The sequence below is a fragment of the Falco naumanni genome, chromosome 13, assembly GCF_017639655.2.
Source record: "Falco naumanni isolate bFalNau1 chromosome 13, bFalNau1.pat, whole genome shotgun sequence".
NCBI classification, from domain to species: domain Eukaryota; kingdom Metazoa; phylum Chordata; class Aves; order Falconiformes; family Falconidae; genus Falco; species Falco naumanni.
The window spans coordinates 4,266,360-4,287,936 of NC_054066.1; the positions used below are offsets into that span (position 1 = coordinate 4,266,360).

At 46.9% G+C, this 21,577-nt stretch overlaps 1 protein-coding gene across 4 annotated transcripts; it reads right to left on the reverse strand.

The window, feature by feature from the left end:
- Positions 1-67: 67 nt before the first annotated feature.
- SAP130 (Sin3A associated protein 130) lies at positions 68-21,086 on the reverse strand. Of its 4 annotated transcripts, none has more exons than XM_040612658.1 (21): positions 21,002-21,086; positions 20,159-20,276; positions 19,159-19,394; positions 18,396-18,554; positions 17,163-17,274; positions 15,576-15,700; positions 14,627-14,751; positions 13,880-14,030; positions 13,593-13,683; positions 13,200-13,304; positions 12,026-12,167; positions 11,637-11,758; positions 8,792-9,094; positions 7,582-7,756; positions 6,263-6,367; positions 5,132-5,493; positions 3,493-3,741; positions 3,086-3,211; positions 2,080-2,183; positions 1,291-1,404; positions 68-1,067 (listed from the first exon to the last, which is right to left on the reverse strand). In XM_040612658.1, exons 2-21 carry the CDS (start codon positions 20,268-20,270, stop codon positions 909-911), a joined length of 3,177 nt encoding a protein of 1,058 aa, XP_040468592.1. In that variant the 5' UTR covers positions 20,271-20,276; positions 21,002-21,086; the 3' UTR covers positions 68-908. The 4 variants fall into 4 exon arrangements, with proteins under 4 accessions (XP_040468592.1, XP_040468593.1, XP_040468591.1 ...); XM_040612659.1 differs by having other exon boundaries at positions 3,493-3,738; positions 7,582-7,759; XM_040612657.1 differs by having other exon boundaries at positions 7,582-7,759.
- Positions 21,087-21,577: the final 491 nt, after the last annotated feature.

Sequence of the window (21,577 nt, forward strand, 5' to 3'; positions counted from 1 at the left end):
TTTAACTTGTTTTTGAGTTTACAAGTTGAATAGTTTCACTGGTCTCAAGGTATAGAGACTACTCGCATACAAAAACCTCGAAGTCCTTTATTAATGTTTTCAGGATGTATGTGGTACATATAATTAACATTATACCAGCTACAGGAAGTCCTCTGTTGCAAGAGGTACTTCAGAACAAGTATCCCAGAGCACCAACACAGACACACACACACGGACACTACAAAATCACTTTGAAATCACTCCCGCCCCCCCTTTTTTTTTTCTCCTCCTTTTTTTCCTTTTTTTTTTTTTTTTTCTTTTTTTTCTTTTTTTTCTTTTGGAACTTGACAGCTAGGGCTTCTGAACCATGGGAGATTCTGAATGTGGCGGCAGATCTCCTAGTGCAGTGGCACTGGTTTAAGAAGGCTACTTCAGACACTGGAAGGTCAGAAGAACAAGAACTGACTGGGGTAACAGAGTGGTGTAATTTTCAATGCTTTGCGGCACGGCTGCTGTCTGGGTTGATACCTGTATGTCAGCCTCCTGGTGTCCCCTGCAGAATCTCCTGCGTTACAGGTGTATACACACCTTGTGTACATTTACCCCTCTGCTGTAGAACAGGGGAGCACTGTCCACCACACGTTGCATTACTAGTTCCAATTAGTAGGCACTGACACATCAGGAGGGTTAAACAAATGGGACTGGAAAGACTTTAAAAAGGGATGAGCCTGAGAGAAATCTTTGTTCATTATGACAGATCAGTGACAATCCCTTCAGGTCACCAGGCTTCACATGTCCATCTGTTGCCATCTGTTCCCTAAACTCATCCTTTTTTATTCAGATGCTCTGCTTAAAAATAAACCCAAACTACAAAAAGGTTCAACTCCATTCTGTACACGTTCTCCATTTCCAGAGTCATTTTCCTGGCTTTAGACCTTCTCCTTCCGCTTTAGTTTGGACACTTTCTTGACAGTTCCGTTCTTGTTTAGAAGCTTCAAAACACGATCCTTATGATCCAGGACCTTTAGCATGGAGTCTCGAGCTTCATTGATTTGATCCATCACCAGTTTACACCTCTGCATATTCCCCTGAAATGAAACACAGCTGTCATTAACAGCGGATGGCCCAGTCTAAGCAATCACTGCACCTTTTCCTAACACTGCCTGTACCCACTGACACCGGAAACACGGTAAGTGTACCTATATGATTTCTTTTTTCATAAGCCAGCATTAGCTCTTACTAACCACAGCGGGGTATTTTGTAACAAAGGGTAAAGCAGTTCTGCTGGGTCAGGAGGCCACAGGAGCCTACCTGTATCAGTTCATTGATTCGATGCAAGTCGTCGTCGGTCGCCGCCTTTTTCTTCGGAATGAGTCCCTCCTGCAGGGCAGTCAGCCTCTCGTACACGTCGTGCTCCAGGTTTGTCTAAAAGACATCAGCACTTCATGAGAAGGTTCACTACGAGGCCCGAAAACATTCGCCCACATTAAGAAAGCTACACAGAGAAGATGACAATCCATTCCTCTCTCAGCTGCTCATGTTAGTAATTCAGAAGATGGAGCCTCTGATGTAGTGTGGCACTATCAATCTTACTAACACCCTGTTCACAGTATCGCTCCACTTCTGAACAAACATGGACCCTAACCAGAACTGTTTCCCCTATTTCTCACAATACTATTCCAGGAATGCAGAGGTTTTGGGGAGTTTGGTGCTAGAATGCAGAGCACCTACCTCACCCCCAACCTGAAACAGAAGCATCCAGGAATGTGGATCAGTGCTGCCTCCTCAGATCAGCCGCACCATCCCAAACAGACGCTTCTTCAGACCTGTGCATCAGCAGGAGGGAGTTGCCAATTTTGATCATCTGTACAAAATACATCAGCTCTTATGTCTGGATCAAAATCAACACTAAGTTTCCAAGCCACTTACGCCACATTCCTGAGAAAGGGGAAAGCACGTCCCACTCCCTTTGGGCACTACACACCAGCTCCTTTACGGTATTCCCAATGGCCATGTCCTGAGCTTGTGAAAACATCCTCCTGTCTTATGCAACTCCGTGTTCCCCCGTGCCATAGGGAGCTGCCAAGCCCATTCACCTACCAGCTGTAGTAGCTGTGCTGCGCAGAGATGGACCTTCCACCCTTGTGCACGACAGGACACACCCTTCTGATTGGCAATCTCTTGTAGCATAGCCTTCTTCTCTTCTGTCACCGCAAACATAAGGACATGTTATTTAAATTTCAGGAGTTTCCCAGACCTCTCTTCTCAAACAAAAACATGAACCCAAATCCTGCTCTCCATACATCCTAATAAATGATTATGACCAACGTTTTGATTCAGACAGGAAAACAGCTACCCATCTGCCATATATCTGACCGCTGCTTTCGCTTATTAACAGGTATTTCCAGAAAAATTGTATTATATCCCATTTTCTCCCCATTTAAAGAATGTAGTGCTCAGTGCCTGAAAAAGAGGTCCATCCTTTACCACTGAAATACGTATCTACTCCCTCCTCGATATATTTACATAGTTGTAAAAATCCAATCTGCTTACGGATTCTGAAGATACTAGCTAACAAGCCTAAAAACTAGTATCTGATCTCTATTTTCCACCTATTAGGAAAAAAAAAATCTTTAAAAGTCCATTTGTTAGTTGACAAGACTAGTTACACTAAATCTAGAATGTTTTTTAACCTGGCAAGTTTCTTAGGGAGTAAGGAAATTTGAAGAGTAAACTGCAGTACGTATCACTGTAGCATGTAATTTCTTTAAAGATTACTTTTAGTAAGTTTCTATCACTGTACGTAAGTAGGTTTCTCAATAACCATACGACTTTTTCTTTTACAAAATTACAGCTAATTGTACGTAGTGTTCTTCCCTTCTTTCCTCCATCTTGAGAGTGAAAGAGATTTAGGCAACATCTAGCTAATGAAACTCATTAGCTCACTTGATCAACCCTTGTTTTCCAAATGGCAATTAAAACCTTTTTCTGGGATTGCTTATCAACAGCAGCTAGCTAAGAATGCTCCTAAGGCACCCTGAGAAGGTGCGCTGAAGCGGCTCATCCCAGAGGAATGGGACTGTCAAAGTACAAGCAACAGACTGACCTTTTACCCGGACATCGCTGTATCTCTGGAAGTGGTGGTAAGCAGCTTTCCAAGGATTGCGATAATGACGGAGCAACGTGATAGGCGGCCTTGGACGCACAGGGACGTATCTTACACCTTCCTCATCTAGAAAAGGATCCAGGGAGAACTGTGTTGTTATTGTTAAGTAGGTGAAAGTTGATCAGCGTGACACAGTAACTCCCGCAGTAAGCACCACCCCACACAAAACTATGCTCTACGTGTTGAGAAAGGTCGTTTTCCCTTAACATCACTATGCAGAAAGTGCGGGGGAACAGACAGTTGGATTCTCTCTTATTTACATTTAGGAAGTGGGAGATTGACAGAGGACCTTCTCTGAGAAACAGACACTTGACTTGGGAAAACAAAGACATCAGAAATGACATTACCTATGTACTCCTTTGGAGGAGACTTCCGCTTCTCTGCCTTCACCAGCAAACTTTTGGCAGTGGATTTCTCATCATCAGTGCTGTTGGTTTCCATCATGTCCCCTTCCTCTGTGGAGATGACATGCTGCTGCTTACGGGGTTTCTTCCTCGGGGAGGCACCAGGTGGCAAATCACTTGGAGGCATTGAAAGGTTGTTGGCCAGCAATGCCAGAGATGGAGACACAGTACTTGTAGTCAGAGGAGGGACTGCTGAGGGGAAGGAAAGAGGACAAGAACCCAAACCATCAGCAGCGTAAATGCAACACACTTAACACTGTTTGAACACTACCTCCAACAGTAGCTCCTGTTCAAGCGCCTTGTGAGGAGCATGAAGTATATGAGCACTTCAGCTCCGTATGCGTAGAAGGCCAGACATTAAGCCAGCAGCAATCGCTAGGAAAAGCCTATATGCTAAGATCTTTAGTGTAAGAATGAGAGCAGAGACAACTGTCCCTCAGTTCCTTCATATTTGAACCTTGTATTAGTTTAACGCTACAAAAAGGAATCCATGCTAATGTGTCTTGCGCTACCGCAGAAAAGGTATCTTTGTACGTAATCCAGCATGGATCACAGTCAACAGCAAGCAAGTTCCTTTCCCCTACTAATAAGAGCAGAGTTGTATGCAAGCAAACCGAGCCTGCAGTGCTCTCCTCGCAAGGGTCTGCCTGTACCACCAAGTCAAGAGCACCGCACCAGTAAGTTACTGCAGCACTGAACACGCCTCTGATGCTGGGCAGCAGAGCAGCGGGTGGCTTGAGGGAATACCCCTTGACACTTGGAAGGATAAGCTCAATCAGCTGTGACTAAGGCTACAGCAAAACATTTCTGGGATGGGATTACCTGACAATTTGGCATACCCACAATTGCCAGTAAGCGACAAAAGAACCCTGAAGAGCTTAATGCTATCTGCCGTGCACCAGAGACACCTGCAGCAAGCAGCTTCTTCCCTCACAGGACAACATGCAGCTTGAAGGAGAGTGGTGAAACCAACAACTAAAACAGAACTCTGACACTCAGGCGTGTGGGATGCATTTGTGTCATTTTGCCACAGTACAGAGTGCCTGACCCAAGATCCATAAGGATCTGAACTTTACTGATCGTGCCATATGATAGCAACTATGGCCAAGCTGGATAAGGAAAGCAATATAACTAATATTTTAAGAAGTCCTAGAGAAAAATACCAGTGAGTCACAGGAGTACACTATGAAATCCTACCCTGGTCACTAATTCTTCACATACAAGACAGGCCCTTGGACGTGAACAGTAGGATTTGCAAGGAAACAGAAGTTAACTGAACTGATCCATAATACACCGGTACTGCTGCTGTGTGTGAGTGTTTTAAACATTGAATTTGCACCGACTCTTTGGAGTTGGATCATTTGAACATGAACAAAGCAGTCACAGTGATTTCATGGGAGATTAGGGAGAGGACAGAGAAAAAACTTTAAGTGACAGGGCATGAGGGAACCCTTTAACTGGTGTTTGGTGCTACCACAGAAGAGATGTAATTTCATCTTCAGGACGGCTGTGTTGAAATGCTCTTAATTCCTCCACTGTCTCAACAACAAAAGTAGCAACCTGATGATTAACCACCACCTACCAGACACGGGTCGCATGATGTCCATAGGCTCCACCTCCTCTTTGATTTTTATCTCCGGTACGGCAGGACCCAGCACTGCTGACAGCGCACCGCTCATGGTTGATGGAGGAGCAGGTGCTGCCACAATTGTGGTAGAAGTTGGTGGAGCGGCCGGGACAGCTCCTGGAATGGTGGACAGTGCTGCTGCAGGCTGCGATGTGGGACTGGCTGCTGCGATTATCGTTGGAATGGCAGAGGGGGGCTGCTGCGAGGTAGGGGGGACAGCAATGGTGGGCTGCTCCCCACCTTGGTTAGACACTGCCTCCATAGACACAGGGACTGGAGTGGCCATGGACACATGAATTTCAGGTTTTGGCTTGGCACTGTAATGTTAAAAAAAACAAAACAAAACAAAGGAAAAAAAACAAGCTGAAGTCAACTGCATCTCAGTCATGGCGACCTAGCACAAAGTGAAAGGGCCAAGCTGCACTCAGACTATCCAGTTCTTCCTGCACCCGCAAGTAACCCTTGGCTCATTCATGTGTTTAACAGAGACGGTGTCACCTCAGTTACATTTCCTCCTCTGCTCCCCTTCTAATCCTCTGTATTTATTATGGATGATATTTTCTTCCACTCACTGTAACAATCAATCTCATGACTAATTCCAGGTAACTTTGAAATACTTGTAAAAGTATCAAGGCAGCTGCACAATGCAGACAAGAGGAACTTTCACCCAAAGTTGTACTGCTCCCCACCCTCTGTTTGCAAGAGGCTCCCACTGTGGCTAATTGTTATAAAACAGTAAATTGTAAAGCCACTGATCTCAAGTGAAGCAGGGCAGAAGCTCCATTTACCTTTCTTCAGCACTAACTTCCAGGTACTATAGAAAAAAAGTTAAGGCTTCTCTTTTACAACAGCAGCGGGTTCTTTGTTTGTTTATATGGAAGCTCATAGCCACAGCTTTTAAAAGGCTACTGCCTCAGCTTTGCAACAGCAGAACAAGTCAAGTCTGTTCCAAGTCATCACACTGACAGATTCCAAATAGATTAATTTTCCCAAAAGAAAGGAAACTGCTTCAGTAGCCAAAGAACGCAAATCAAACAAATATAATGGAACTATTACTATGCAGTTTGTTGTTTCCTAAAGTCTTACCCAGCAGGCCTTGGTGATCCAGATGTGCTTCGCATAGTACTCTCGACACGCGTGCTAGCTACTTCAGGTGGCTGGGGTGGAATTAAGCTTTTCCGGACTGCCAGCCTGTAAAAGACACACAGATCTAAGATCCCCACCACCAAGAGCAAAGGAATCGACCCTCTCTTGCCCAAACCAGGACAGGAGTTACAGCTCTGTCTTTCGCATAACTTGACTTGCTACAGAAAGGGTCTCATTTTACTTTTCAAATCAGATGTTAAGTTTTATTGTCTTCAAAGATAAAAAGATTAGTTGCTCCGGCAAGTCTCGCCACCATTTAGGGCGGCTCCAAGAACCCCAGCTTTACTTTCACCCTGCTGTTCGGAGCATCTCTCTGGGCCTCCAGGGGGTGAAGGGAGCACTGCCCACGCCACTGCCCCCCAGCTGCTATCTTAAGACTAAGCAAATCATCTGGAACTTAACAATGCTCAGACAGGCACCTGCCTTGTTTAGTGGGAGGAGACTGTGTCCAGGCCTGACTCCAAGACCTCAAGGCCTGAACGTGGATGTCAGGCAGCACAGGGCTTAACACAGAAAAGCATTTTAGAGACTCCTGAGACTCCTGTGGGGCCGGGAGTCAAACCGTTGTCCAAAATAATCAGTGTCTCAAATGGAAACACTCTTTAGTGATCTACCTCTGCTGCTTTAATTTGTTTCAGTTCTATAGCCTGCAGCTTCTCTGCCTTAAAAAAGGTTTCCACCCAAATAAAAAAACCACGCAATTTTAGTCTCATAGAACACAATTTGCAAATGTTTTCAGTCCTTAGTGGGGAGGACATGCATTATTAATTCTAAAACTGCCTATTTATTCATGCATTTAAAATCAGACAGACAATATAAAATATTTTAAGAGTTTAAGTTACTCCCTCCCTTTTTCCTAATCAGGTTTCACAGCAGGGTACTAATCCTATCCTTTCTACTCATCCACATATTCTTCCAAGAAAAGCACTGAAGACAAAGCACACCATTCTAATTTTAGTAGATTATGAACTCTTTGTTTTTATTACACTAAGCAAGAAAGCCTCAAATCCACTTTCCCTCCAAAGGTCACTTTCAACAGCTAAGAGACAAACCGTTGTTATTTTATTACTGACAGTAAAAGAGAGCTATATCCTACCCTGGGGGAGGAAAAGGGTGTTTCACAGATCAGCGGGTTACTCACAACTACTGCTGACTGAATAATCTGCTACAAGTTTTCTTATCTCCACTGAAATGACTCTGTTTAGCCAGGCTAGATTGCACAGACGCGTCATTCACATGTCACCTTCAATTCTACTCACCCATCTGTGGTTGGTTTCTTCCGGAGGATGCTGGGGCGCGGGGAAGAGCCCTGGGCTGGTGCACTGGCACTGGCACTCTGGCTATGGGTTTGCACAACTGTAGTTGCTGCAGAAGCTGTGTTGAATGTGTTGCTAATAGGATTGGCTACAATGGTGGCTCCATCTGCCAAGACTACTGCTGGGAAGGATGGACATTGACACAGCAGACAAGAAGAACAGACACAGAGAGGAAAAAGCAGCAGTTACTTAAGGAAATCTGGTGACAAAGCAGGTGTCTGCCAGTGCACGCTGTCCGCGCTCCCCTGACTCCCTCAATCTTTAACCGCAGCACCTTCAGGCTATTTTGTAAGTAATACCTTTGCTACAAGCAATCTGATCACTGAACCTTCTGCAGGGAAGATGGAAACCACCTCCTGCCTAACAACTGCTGCTAGGTAAATAATCTTTTCCAGAAGAAATAGAAAACACAGAAATTGCTAGTCACCGACAACTGCGTCAACAGAGTAACACACCTGGTACAGTCTATGTGGCAATACATGCCACTTGTAAGTAAGCACCATCAGCTGTGTTTACACTGTGACCTCCTGCCAAAGCCTGTTTGGCCAACCAACTGATGCAGAGCGTTTAGACGGTCAGGAATTCACCACGCAATACGTCTGCCAGCTTTGCAACAGCACATTCTCTTGGTTGCTGTATCCCATTTCTTCAGTAAGCTGCTGGGGTTTCATCAGACCCATCATTTTTAATGAAAGATGGTTTCTGTCGCAGTCCAAGGTCAGGTTACCAACTGCTGAAGGTACCTGGCCATATGTTAAGTGCTACTGTGATCTAACGCATAGCAGAATAGTTTGGAGAACATCATTTATTTGTAAATGACTTTTCCCACAAGACTCTCCTCGTGGGTAGAGAACTGTTTAAGCTCAGGCACTATCAGTCTTTTCCGCAGAAGCAACCCATTCAAGGCCACCCACACACTCCACCCGCCATGCTTCAAAAAATGAATCAAGATGTACGAAAAAAAAAAAAAAAAATTGCTGGGAGAACATGCGTGTGAGTGTATTCAGTGCCCCTGCTGGGCCACAGAGACTGCCAAGATGACTGTGAGCCACAGCAAACACAGAACAGGCCGGCTCTGTGGGAGCGCAGGCCGGTGGCTGTGCCCGGGGATGGTGGCTGTGCCCGGGGCCAGAGCTCTGCCCGCCGCTCTTACCTGAGGTCTTGGCATCAGCTTGTGGCTGCTGAGCACTGATTGGTGCCGGCTGCAGTCCCTGCGTGCCGATTGGTGCAGCGGGGTGCAGTCCTTGCGTCCCAATTGGTGCTGGCTGGATGCCCTGGGCGCTGATTGGTGCTGGCTGGATGCCCTGGGCGCTGATTGGTGCTGGCTGGATGCCTTGGATGTGGCGGGCGTGAGAGGCATCGACAGTCATCAGCTGCATGGGGTTGAGGTGGACGGTGGAGGCCACGCCGACACCGGTCTGAGCCGTGATGGCCGAGGTGGGCGCCTGGGCTGACACTGGGAGCAGCAACACAGGCACCTCGTCACAGCAGCCCTGCACGCTGCTTGGCACCCGCACCACACACACACACGCACTTCCAAACACTGTTCTGCTTTGGAAAATTAATTGACCAGCCTGCTTGTTGCAGTAGTACAGTTTGAGAGGGGAGAGGCCAGAGTGTCCGCCAGAAGAATTAAGCATTACTATTTATTTCCATTCTATTCCAAAATGCAACAAGAGAGAAAAGATCAAGTTTAACTCTAGACTCACGTTACATTTCTGTACCCAGCCTCCAGTCTTAGAAAGCTGTGCGCTATTTTTGCTCGCTTATTTTACAACACTTCTAAGTACCAACACTCAGCTTTTTCTCTGCTTTTAAAACGAAAAAAATTAAAAAATCAGAAGCCTAAGCCATTTCTTTTCAAAAAACAGTCTCTCCACAGAACTTATTGCTACATCAGTTAAAAAACTCACCTTTGCCTGTACAAAAGCAAGCAGAGAAAGCTGAGACTCAGGTGTAATACCTTACAACAGGGATTACTTCCTTATCCCCTTTCCCCAGACACATATTAAAAAAAGTTTTCCTCAGTGCAAGTGCACAAACTGTTCTGAAATCGAGTACAATCTTATCTGGTTCAGAACAGGGCTTAAAATTATAGGCTGGATCCCATAGCTCAAACGAACACGAAATATTTTTGTGGCAGAACAATGTTGCCAACAAAGCACCTCAATTCGTTTATTTGAATTTACAGCTCTAAGGAACTACAATTCCACCTTTACAGACCCATTTCTCCCAGGCAGCCCTTCACAACACTGTGAGACTACCTGCAGTTCCTGGCTCTCCAGATTTCCAGTCTTTACAGGACAGTACCACAATTTCTGCAGCCATGCACAGAATGCAAGGGCAAACTTGCCAACAATGGACTTGCCTGCTAACAATGGAGAGCCCTCTCATCACAGAACAAGCTGTTTTTGTCAATGTCACAGGATTTCGATCAAGTTCTTGTGCTGACACGACACTCTAAAAACCGCCGTCAAAAAACTGAAATTCAGCACCAGGTCTCTGAAAATGGCTTCTACAAAGCACGGCACATTAATTCCCTTAGTGGAACACCTTATGCGAAACATTCTTGTTGCATAACTTTCTATTCAACAAAATCCTTTTGGGATACTATATAAAACACAACCAGCATCTGGAAAGCCAGACAACATACTTCCTGAAAATTCTGCGTTAATGCTTCTTATCTCAGTGATCTTTTAGAAGTCTCCTCTGCACTTTTACCTAAGCCCTCACCTGGCTGTGCTCAGCACAGGTGCATGTCCCTCCTCATACCCTGAATCCTCTGCTTTGAGTTGTCACCAGTTACTGCCACAAATAGTACCTTCACAGTACTACTGCTTCATGTCACTTTGACAAGCAAAATGCCTCTCTCAAGGAGCTCCTGCTTAAGAACCTACATCTGCTTTTTAAAAAATTAGCCTATTGGGGTGATGGTAGCCTGACGCTGCCACGACTGGAACTCCTGACAGTCTGCAGCCATGTTCTGTCAGGGGCTCTATAACTGTGCCCCAAGCACAGCTGCCAACACCAAGCACCACCACTCAGCTGCACATTCTCCTTAAAAACCTTCAGCCAAAGTACAGGAAGGTACAGACGCAGCTCACCCATCCCTTTTGCAAGTAATTTAATCATCCTGAAGCACACCTCAAATCCTGACATGAGGTATAGCCAAGACTTGCAAATTTTCACTGGAATTTCAATGACAGAAAGAACAGGCCCCAGTAACTCATCCACTGAGTATATTTTCCCACTCAGCAAACGGGCTTTGCTGCCTCCAAGTTCTTCCCAATTCCCCCTATACCGCCCTAGGGTAAGATGCTGCCAGCACATTTCCATGAAAATCCAAACCAGGCGTATTTCTACAGTTTGGATTGTGGGAATTACCACATTGAGAACAGTTCTAAACCACTCTGTAAGGTACAAGCGCTCCAAATTTTGTCACAGAATGACCTAAGTTAGGGTTGACTATGTGGGTTCAACATTACACGTTATTTTTTTGACTGTCTGCAAATTACTGCAACAGGTCAAACATTAAATGCTCCATTCTTTTAATGGAATAGTAATGCAAAAGTGTGCAACACAGCTTATTTTTTCTGGGTTTGATTCTCGTTTCTCTCTCAAACTGTACCCTCATGTGGAAAGAGACTAAAAGGGCCTTGTCGGAGCGCCAGGGAATGAAGAACAAACCAAACCAGCTCTGTGATGGGAGGAGGTGAACTGTTTTGATTTGTATAATCCACAGCTTTTACTTACAGAGATAAACGCCCTTGGATATCAAATGTGCAACAACTCCTGCGAAAACTGTTATCAGCTGTATTTAGCAGACAGGCCTCTGAGCAGTTCAACACCCCTTCCCCACAAGCTTTCCACTCAGCCAACAAATCATCCAAGACTCTTTGTAACAAATTGTCAGAATCAAGCAGAAAAGCCTCTTAGCTTCTCCCATCACTGAAGCTCGTACGTGAACTAACAACTGAACAAAGCCAGCTTGGTCTTACCTGGATACTGGCGAATGGTGGACACCGAGCTGGTGATGGGGGTGTAGGTGTGCGCAGTCAGAGGGTAGGCAGAGGGTGGGTATGTCGGTAAGAAATACTGGAACTGGACAGGCACCGACTGCCTACAGGCATCAAAAAGAGCAAGTGTTACACACACAATTTCAACAGTTTGTCTTCAGCCCCTGCCTGTGGGCCACTCCCTGAGTTTTGTAATCTCATCTGTCATAAGCTATCAAGTATCTCAACCATCATGATTAATTCAAAACTAGCAAATCCCCCCGTCTGTTTTTAAAATACAGTATTTCCAGCACATCAGAACCTAGAAAAGCAGCACAATTGTCAAAAACCACTCACACACACTCTCAGTCACAGAGCTGTTATCTCCCCACCTGTTGTCATTTCTGGTTTCCATTGCTACTGGGTTTGGAGATGCCCGGTGACTAGAGAGGGGTATGAGGTTACTCCTCTCTGCTGTGTAATCAGACTGGATCCGGGGAGAAGTATGTGTGATTTGTTGAGGAACCACTTTAGCTGCATAAAGACAAACACGTAATCAATTGACAGTCAAAGGAAGAATTGGTAAACACTGCAAAGGCAAGATCAATTCTCCTGGCAAAATCCCCCAACACAAAAAACCCCACCCCACCCCCAGATGGTTTCCTAACCACACAGATAACAGGTTTCCTCAATAAGCAGAAAGAATGTGGGAAACTAAGCATTTTTCATCAATTTATACCAGAAGAAATGGATATTATAAGTGCATATACAAATTACATTTGCTAACAGAGTCATTTACTTGAGTGCTCAAATGAAGTTAAATTTTTTTGGTGCATTTTTTAGGACCAGCTCAATCCTTTTTGCTGTCAAAAACTTATTTATCCAAGTTTTCAAAGCAGAACTTGACAGAGATCAAGGGAAATGAGATTGAGGCAGACAAGTACACACAGAAAACACCTACAAAAGCTTTACAGGAAACACTGAAAAACTTCACGCTTTGGAAATTTTATGGTAGGGAAAGATATAACAAGCATTCAAAAAAAGAACAAGGAGGTCAGCAGAAAAACACAGAAGAACAGAAGGAAACATGCAGTTCTGTAGGAAACATGTCAGGCAGATTCCACACCCAGGCAAATAAAGCTCCCACCCTTTAGACCTTAGTGTTTCACCTCCAGATGAACACACTAATCAAACTCGACTAGACTACACCTAACGCCTCAAGAAGCACAGGATGGAACTTACAAAATCAATTACAAAACCCATATTCTACCACCAAGTAGTTACAACTTCTTGTATATGCAATGCAGGTTCTGAAAAGCCAAAAGGGCCCAAGTATGTCTAAAAATTCAACTGGATAAGTTAATGAGTCATTTCATTACCTCCTCCTCCTAGAACATCCATTTCTTCCTAGTATTAAAAAAAGTTATGCCACAGCAGACCTGTTAGTTTCTCTTGGCTTGAATTGCTTTTCTTCCCCTCCTTAATTTGCTAATACACACAAACACTGCCAGCATAAACAGAAAAATTGAAGCACCATTTACACACTCTAAAACTGAAATCACTCACCAACTGGGATGTTTGAGGTCGTGACAGCTGTAGCATGCGAAGAATGGGAGGGCATTGTCATGGTGACAATGGTGCTTGTAGGCGCTTGGGTGTGAGACACAGAACCTAAAGGAGAAAAATAAACAACCATACAAGATCTTTCTATGGAGCCCTATCACACCAGTGTATCTGTACCCAAATAAAGAGAGCAAAAACCCCAACCCACGACTTCCCTGAACAACCCATTAATTCCCCTCCTGAAGTCTGCTCATGCACTTCCAAATGCAGTCTTCACCAGAAATAAAAACTCCCTCAGTTCATCTTCAGGCTCCATCTTCAAGGAGGAAACCAACAAAAAGCAACAACAAAACCCACACCCCACAACTCTCCCACAATAGCATTATGAATACTCACCCGCTGTGGTTGCTGAAGCAATGGTATTCGTTGCCAAAATAGGTGCCACTGTTGCTGCTGCCACTGGAGTACCGGTACTGAAAATAGTTTTCTATGAAAAGAAAACCTTTGAGTTACAAGACTAGTACATTTAAGTTATATACTTAGTATGGAATAATGTTGCATTCACTGTAAAGAACGTGACCTTCTAACCTAACACTTTTCCCGTGTTTAATCTTAGCCCTCAAGATACAAACAAAAAAGACGTCTACAAGCAGCAAGAGATTTTTTTCCTTCTTGCAGTTTACCTGAGCCATGGTGTGGAGCTGTGGCTTCTGCGTTCCTATAGCTGGGTGAGACGGTAGCGTAATCCGAGTAGCTGTATCCCTGGGCTGCGCGGGCCGCTGAATACTGATAGCTGCAGACGGCGGGTGCTGCTGGATAGACAGTGTGGGTCGACTGGAAAGAAAGAAATACAATCATAAAGACAACCACATAGATACTAAATATGAAAGATCAAAACACAAGGACGCACATCAGGCCTTGGTCTCCTCCACTGCGAAAGCAGTGCTGCTATCAAGTACATGGTAAAAGCCGCACAAGTAGTCTGAACTACACTGTTCTGTCCCCATCTGCCCTGCATACCCACCTAAGAGGGCAGACTTACCAGTAACTCCCACCATTTCATAGAAGAGATATTCTGTCAGGGATGCTTTGTCAACATTCAGGTGCAGTTTTTCATTATGTCTTCATAAAAAAAAGCGGGGCCAAATTAGCCACACGTTCCTGCCACAGAAACTCTTGCTTCCCAGGAAGCGGGACTTCAAAACTGATTGATTAAGGTCTTTTCTTCTCAGAACTCAGAACAACAGTTCATGTTTATAGTAATTTTTCTTCACAGAACTGAAAGCATTTGCGCTGTGCTAGCATCACTATTTTTGTATTGTACCATCCCGCATCTAGAGGATTATCAGCTCGGGATGGTGAACGTGTATGTTTCCCCTTCCTGCAGCCTCGGTAAAGTCAGAGCACCGTAGGTTTGAACGCGCCCTTACCTGAGGGTTGACTCTGTAGCATGCGCTGCCGTTGTAGTTATAACAGGGGACTGAGCCCTCGTGGCTGAGACAGTTGCCACCACAGCAGGAGGAATAGTGCTTGAAGTTGTTACAGGAGGACGAGACTATTAAAACAAGACAGACAGACACAATCAAAAAAAGAAATTCCACTATTTAGAAAATAACTAAGAATTACTTGGTTAAAACTGTTTTTTCTGTATCTTATCACCAAGTTTTGGCATTCTAAGACATTTCCAGTCTTTCTGAATTGATTTGAGAGCTCCTAAGCTGATCTGTCCTGGTTCTCAAAGTATGCACATCATAGGAATCAGTAATCAGCAAAGTTAACAAGACTGGATCCCATGAAGGTCTTCAGGAAATAAAACACAAAGGTCAGTTCCCTTCAGAATAAAAAGAAACCCTGACCCAAGTATATACAGGAAGTCAAAAAGGATTACATCGGGATACTAACTGAAAGCACAAAGTAAATATGTTTAACCCTTTATCCTAACACTGGACACCAGTACTACTGGAGGCAGATGATAGCTACAATCTTCCCCTCCTATGTGTACATAAGCTGAGAAATACAGAAGCATATTAAAATGAGATATTTTAAAAATTCTATGTCAATACATATATTTAAGAATACATCAACATGAGCATTATTGCACCAGACTTTTCAGACTTTAAAACTTGAGTTTACCTTCCCAGTTTCTAAGCACTTTGGAGACAGTTAAAACCCCAATTTTTGGCACAAAGAAAAATATACCATTTAAAAATTACAAAGTAAATCTAGAAACCGGTAGCCAAGAAACAGAACCGGAAGAGAGCTGATAGTAGCCTCAGCCCAGCAAATAATGCAATTACAGGTTATGTTTTACAAGTAAGTGCCAGGAGAAACTTGGAGCTGGTGGCCGGCGTTTGGCTGAGCTGCCTGGGTGCTACCTGCCTGGATCGGCTGGTGAATGATGTGCTGAACCGCTGGCTGAGCTGTAGCTGCATTTGGCAGCTGTGAAGCTGGTCTCAGGACTGTAGTTACTTTAGAACTGGACATCACCGCAGCAGCTGCTGCACCTGGGAAACAAACCAAGCATGTTAAAATACCACGCACCCCAACGGCTCCATATGACCACAGAGACAGACTCTGACACCAGCTGCTACGCACTGCGGTTTTACTGTACTTCACAGGTATTAGGTGACATTGGTTTAAAAGTAAGGCTTACAACAAATATACATAAGGTCCACAAAAATATGTGGGGAAGAGTCAGTATTATTTTATTTGAGTTGGCTTTATTGATACTTTTTATTCCCCTATAGCAACCTTGTATTGCAAATCCAATCTTTTACAAGCTGTGGAAGCCAGCAGAAGTAATTCAGTTCGATTACTGGGCTACTGTGTCAATAAGACCTGACACCAACAATCTCACTGCATCTGATGAAGTTCAGAAGAGAAATAGGCATGCAATAGAAGACCCAAAACATAAAAAAAACCCACAACTTTTGACCCTGCAATTTGATTAATTTGCATAATGTTTGCTGTCTCCTGATCATAAGAGATTACTGCAGAAGGCAAATAGCCTTGAAATCATTTGATTAACTAGACTGCATAGCTTCTGTAGATGCCCCTAACTGAAATTACTACCTCAAAAATTAATATTCAAGCTGAGAGAAAAGGAGCAGGAAGAAAAAAAGAAGAAAACATGCACTAAGTGACAATAGAAAGTTTGTGGCAGCTGTCGCACAAGAAGCCAGTCAAGTACACTACATTTTACTTCAGCTGCAAATAAAGCTGCACAGTCCTTCCAACTACTCTCATAAAAGAGGATCAGGTCTTTGCTTATGTCAATTTATTTTTCTTGACTTGACCAAATAACATCAAATATGAAAGGTAATACAAATATAAATGATTCCTTGAATTTATTTCAGTTTGAAGTTGAACTAGAAACCTAACCATAACGCATAAGTCAGAAATTACACAGACCATACTGAGCACAGGGCTGCTTTTAAGGGGCGGATCTCCTCTTTTGCAAGTCATAGCAACCAAAATCCTGGGAGACAAGACCCTGTAGCTATCCCCAGCATTCAGCTCAAGAGTAAATGCAGATGCACACAATGTGGTACGTTAGCACGCACAAAAACACACGAGTAAGCCTGCGACAGGTGGATACAAGAATAGGCCTCACAGCTGCTCAGGTGCCACTGCCACAGGTAAGCGATACTTGCTACCAAGAACACACGGGACATTTTGTGGGACAAGTCAGTCTACACCAGTGTATGCTTTTTCTTGAAAGTGTTCACCAATTTAACGGCACAGAACTAGAATAACAGGCGTCCTGGTATCTGCCAGCATTTTAAATACTGTCATGTAGTCCTGCACTAAATGGATGAAGGCAACATAATTCTTAGAAGGTTAGCAGCTTTAACAGCTGAAGTATTAGCCACATCAGCCACGAGGAGAACTTTAGAGGCGAGGGCTAGATGCACTCCCCTGAGAGGCTGTGAACAAAAGGCAGGGATCACACAGCTCGATCTTTACCTCGGGGTAGGTGAGAAGCTCCAATGTGCAGTGGAGGCCCAGGAGCACTACTTCTGATGATAGACATCTGCACGTTGGTAGCCATGATATGATGCAAGTTACTAGGATGCCCCTGCAGAATTAAAGAAATTACAAACCCCAAAATAAATTATGAACTGTGCTGATGAGAATCAATGGCCACATGATTACTATATCTCAGCCCCAAAGACAGGAAAGAGATTTTTACAAAAATACTTGGTGTACAAAGGTTGGATGCATTATAAGTTGAGTGCATAAAGAGGCAGGTGTTTCTACAGGATAAAGTTACAGAGCCTGCTGACACTGTGGGTGGAAGGAAGGTGTAAACATTTATCCATTTCATTGATAAATTTTTTCTGGTTGGTACATGGGTGACGGCCAGCCAGCAGTCAGCCACATGCCAGCCAGAGATGGCCCTTCTGCCATTAGTGACATTTAAGGCACAGATTCATACCACCTCTCCAGTAAAGTTGAGAGAATGGTGGGAACCTGGCAAATGCTGTAACAGACTAATTCTATTCTAATTCTGGCCTTCTCCAGAATATTAATAAAAATACAAGTTCACTGAAACTGCTGCATGCATTTAGCCAGCCTAATTCAAATCTACCTAAAGGCACTTTACATCTGAACCCTGAGACTTCAGAGATTTACTGATGAGTGTTCAGGTGAACTGGTTTCAAATCACGTGGACTGGCTCTGCAGTCAAAATTAGAAGGGAAAAAAAAAAAAGTATTTCTAAAGCATTATCTACACCCCCCCCCAATTTTGTCACTAGGGTTTTAATAAGAATACACTGCAAAACCATGTCTCTTCTAATCTGCTCCCAGGAGAGCTAAAAAACACTGCAGCAATGAAGCCCAGCAGTTTGTCTACACTAGCAACTCTCCAAGTGATTCTGAAACAGCAGGAGCTTTTAAGGAAAGACTCAGCTGCACAGCAGCTTTTGGATGCAGCTCTGCTGTCACAGCCTCACTGTGCTACATCAGTTGGGCAATTACAACAAATCAGCAGCTTTCTAAAGAGCTAGTGATAACAGACCGAGGGTTAATGTTCCAGGCAGAACTGATCCAACAACCAGTAGCCACCGAAGGAGGAAGCCTGCTCTCTCTGTTTTCCCTCCTGCTGCAAAAGCCGACCTCAGTTGTACCAATATTAGTATTGATCTGACCATGTAGTGAGGTGGAAGAGAAAAAAGCCAGAAACCAAAAACCAGACCTGTTGCCCACTGATTGTTGCCACAGGAATTGTTGGAGCCTGCGGTATGTTGCTCTCCATAGTCACAGTGACCTGCCCAGGAACCTTTGTGGGAGCTGAGAGAGTAGAGGGTGGAGCAGGAGCAATGGGCCGGCTGGGCATGGTGGGCTTCAAGGGAGGCTACAAGAAATACAAAGACAAAAATGTTGGCAATTCCAAATGACAGCGCAGTGGTGAAGCAGAAACCATTTTTTGGGGGTCAAAGCCCGGACAGAAAGTCAGCTTTGTGCAAGGGTAGCTATGGCTAAGTATTTGGAAAGGAAGGATATTGGTCATTCAGAGCTTTTCCATCTTCATTAGGGACAAAGAAAGGCATCTTTTGTACTGGAAATAAGCAACTTTTAACATACAGCATGAATCACAAGTGGAATCTGTTAGGGGTATGGTGTTCCCCTACAGATACCAGGCATTAACAGTTAATTTAGTATTCTCATCCACTCCTGCAGAGAAAAGGGAAGATTTCAGAACCTGACTGAAATCATTCTTCTCTTCAGAGACTGACAAAAAATTCTCCTCAAAAATAATGCTATGACGCTATGAAATCCTTAGTCTATCATATAGGACAGATAAACCCATGAGGCAGTGTACACTCTGCAGAAGCACGCAAGGAAAGCCAAAGAACCAAATGCAGGGAAGCTTTCAGTGTAATTCATTTTTGCTTGACACTCTAACCCTTCACATCAACTGTATTTTTTCCCCCACGAATCGTGAACCTCCTCATTACCTTCATAAGTCCATCCGAAAAGGAAAGTGGCACAGCTGGAGTCAAATGTGCTGGTGGTGCTGTCACTGTCACCGGGGCACCAGACTGGACAGGGTGGTGCTGCGTCAACATCTGAACCTGTGGATATGGCCGAACCACCACTGGTTCTTGCTTTTCTTCTCGAGGTTGTATAGAGCTGCCAGAGCCAATGTGTTCTCTAGGAGCAACCTCTGAGTCGCGACTTGATTCATCACTCACTAGCAGAAAAAAGAAAAAGGGAACTCTGAGAAAAAAGGTAAAATAGTTTAACAAGTTCGCATTGGTACCCCACCAGGTCAGAGATGGGATGCCAGGAACAGCCTAAATAAAAGAAATTCACCCTTACAATTAAACATTTTTTGAAGATGAAAACCCTGGGAACTCTGGCACTGCTTCTGTTGGTTCCTCTCAGAACTGATGGGCCCCGTAACACTGGGAATCTCTCACGAGCCCACCTAAACACGTCCTCCAAACAAAGTCTGACTAATTTTTCTTCCCACTGGAAAATATGTAATTACCTAAGAAGCCACCATAAAGTCCCACATCAAACAGGTGGCATTAAAAAGTCTTTGTTTAATATGTCACGTAGGTGAAAAATCGAGCTGAAGACCAAGCACAAACCCTCCCGCGAGCAGAGCCGCTGCCCCAGCCGGCTGGAAACCCGGAGCCCTGGCAGGGCCAGCAGCCACCGCGATGGGGACCCCCGCCCCGCTCCCAGCCCCCCGCCGCCCCGGCCCCCCCGCCGGTGGAAGCGCGCAGGAGCGGGGCGGAGGAGCGGGGCGGAGAAGCAGCGACCGCGTACAGCTGGAAGGGACCGAGGGGCCGCTCTGCCCTGACGCCGCGTTCGGGAGGCGGCAGCGATGCCGATGTCACCTCGTTCTCCCCGTCTGCGCCCGGGCAGCCCCCGGACCGGCTGCCGCGCCCTCTCCCCGCCCGGATCGCGGGAGCCGCGGGGGCCCCGCAGGGCCCGGAGCCCGCTTACCTGTGGCGGCGGGGGCGATGAGCCCGGCGGAGCCGCTGGTGGGGATGGGCGGCGGCGCTGGTCCCAGGCCGGCGGGCGGCGCGCCCGAGCGGGGGAACTGCTGCGAGCTCATCTCCGCCTGCGGGCACCGCCGACCGTTACGTTCCGTTGCGTCACGGCGCGTCACGCCCCCCGCCCCTTACCTCCTCCTCACGGCAGGAGGCGACGCCCCCGGCAGGCCCCACCACCCGCTCCCGTCCCGCTCATTGGCCGCGGCGCTAGCGGCACCGCCAGCCCTGCGCCAATGCGGCGCGCCCCAGCCACACCGGCCAATCCGACACCGGCCCCCACGGCCAATGAGGAACGGCCGTGATAATGACCTCACAAATCCGCGAGCCAATGGCGGGAAGGACGGCGCTGGCCAATGAGGGCCGGCCGTGCCGCCCGGGCCCGCCCCGCCCTGCCGTGCCGCCGTGAGGGGCTGCAGGGCCCGGATGTTCCCGGCAGCGCGGCGGCGCGCAGGGCCGCCCCTGCCCGCACCCAACGCCGCCCGCAGCGCCCACCCTGGTCCCAGCCGCCCAGCCCTGCCTGTCCCCGGCCCTTCGCGCCCTGCTCCTGCCACCGCGCAGGGCCCCACCCCGCCCCTCTCCTCTCCGCCGCCACCGCCTCAGTCGCTCGCCCCGCTCCACAGTACCGCCGCCGGCCGCGGGCTCCTCACTCCCGCCCTCCCCTCGCTGCTGCTGCCGCCGCCGCCGCCGCCCGAAGCAGCGGCGGCAGCGGCAGCAGCGGCCACCGCCCCCCCACCTGCAACCCTTCTCTGGAGCCGGGGAGAGGCGGTGCCGGGCGCGCCCTCCGCGGCGTTACCTGTGCCCGGGGCGTCCCGCGGCAGCCGTCGCTGAGCCGCCACCGCCGGGAACCGAGCTCTGCTTCCGCCGCCGCAGCTGCCCGCGGCGGATTGGCCCCTGCCGGCCCCGCCCACCCCAGCGCCTCCGCCCTATTGGCTGTGGCAGCGTTCCCCGCGGGGCGTACTGGGAGATGGAGTCCCTGCGCGCGCCCCGGCAGGCAGAAAGCTCGCGAGACGCGCGCGGGGCGGAGCCCCCCGCCTGGCCGCACTATTGGCCGCCGGCCGCTGCCGTTGCCTTGGTAACGCTCTGTGGGGCGGGGCCAACTGGCGGCCACTGAGCGCGCACATGCCCCCCCCCACCCCCTCGGGGCCACGCTTCCGCCGCTGAGCCCCGGCCTGTCAAGCCGCCCCGCGAAGTCGGGAAGGGACTCGACGAACGGCCGGCTGCTCCCGGGCTGCCTCGGGCGGGCCCTGCGGGAGGCGCAGCCGCGCTGCTGCGTTCAGGGGAGGGAGCTGTGCCAGCCAACAGGCCGCATCAACAAGCGCCCGACCCCGCTATGGTCTCTGGCATAAATAGCTACTCCTCGCTGGGACAG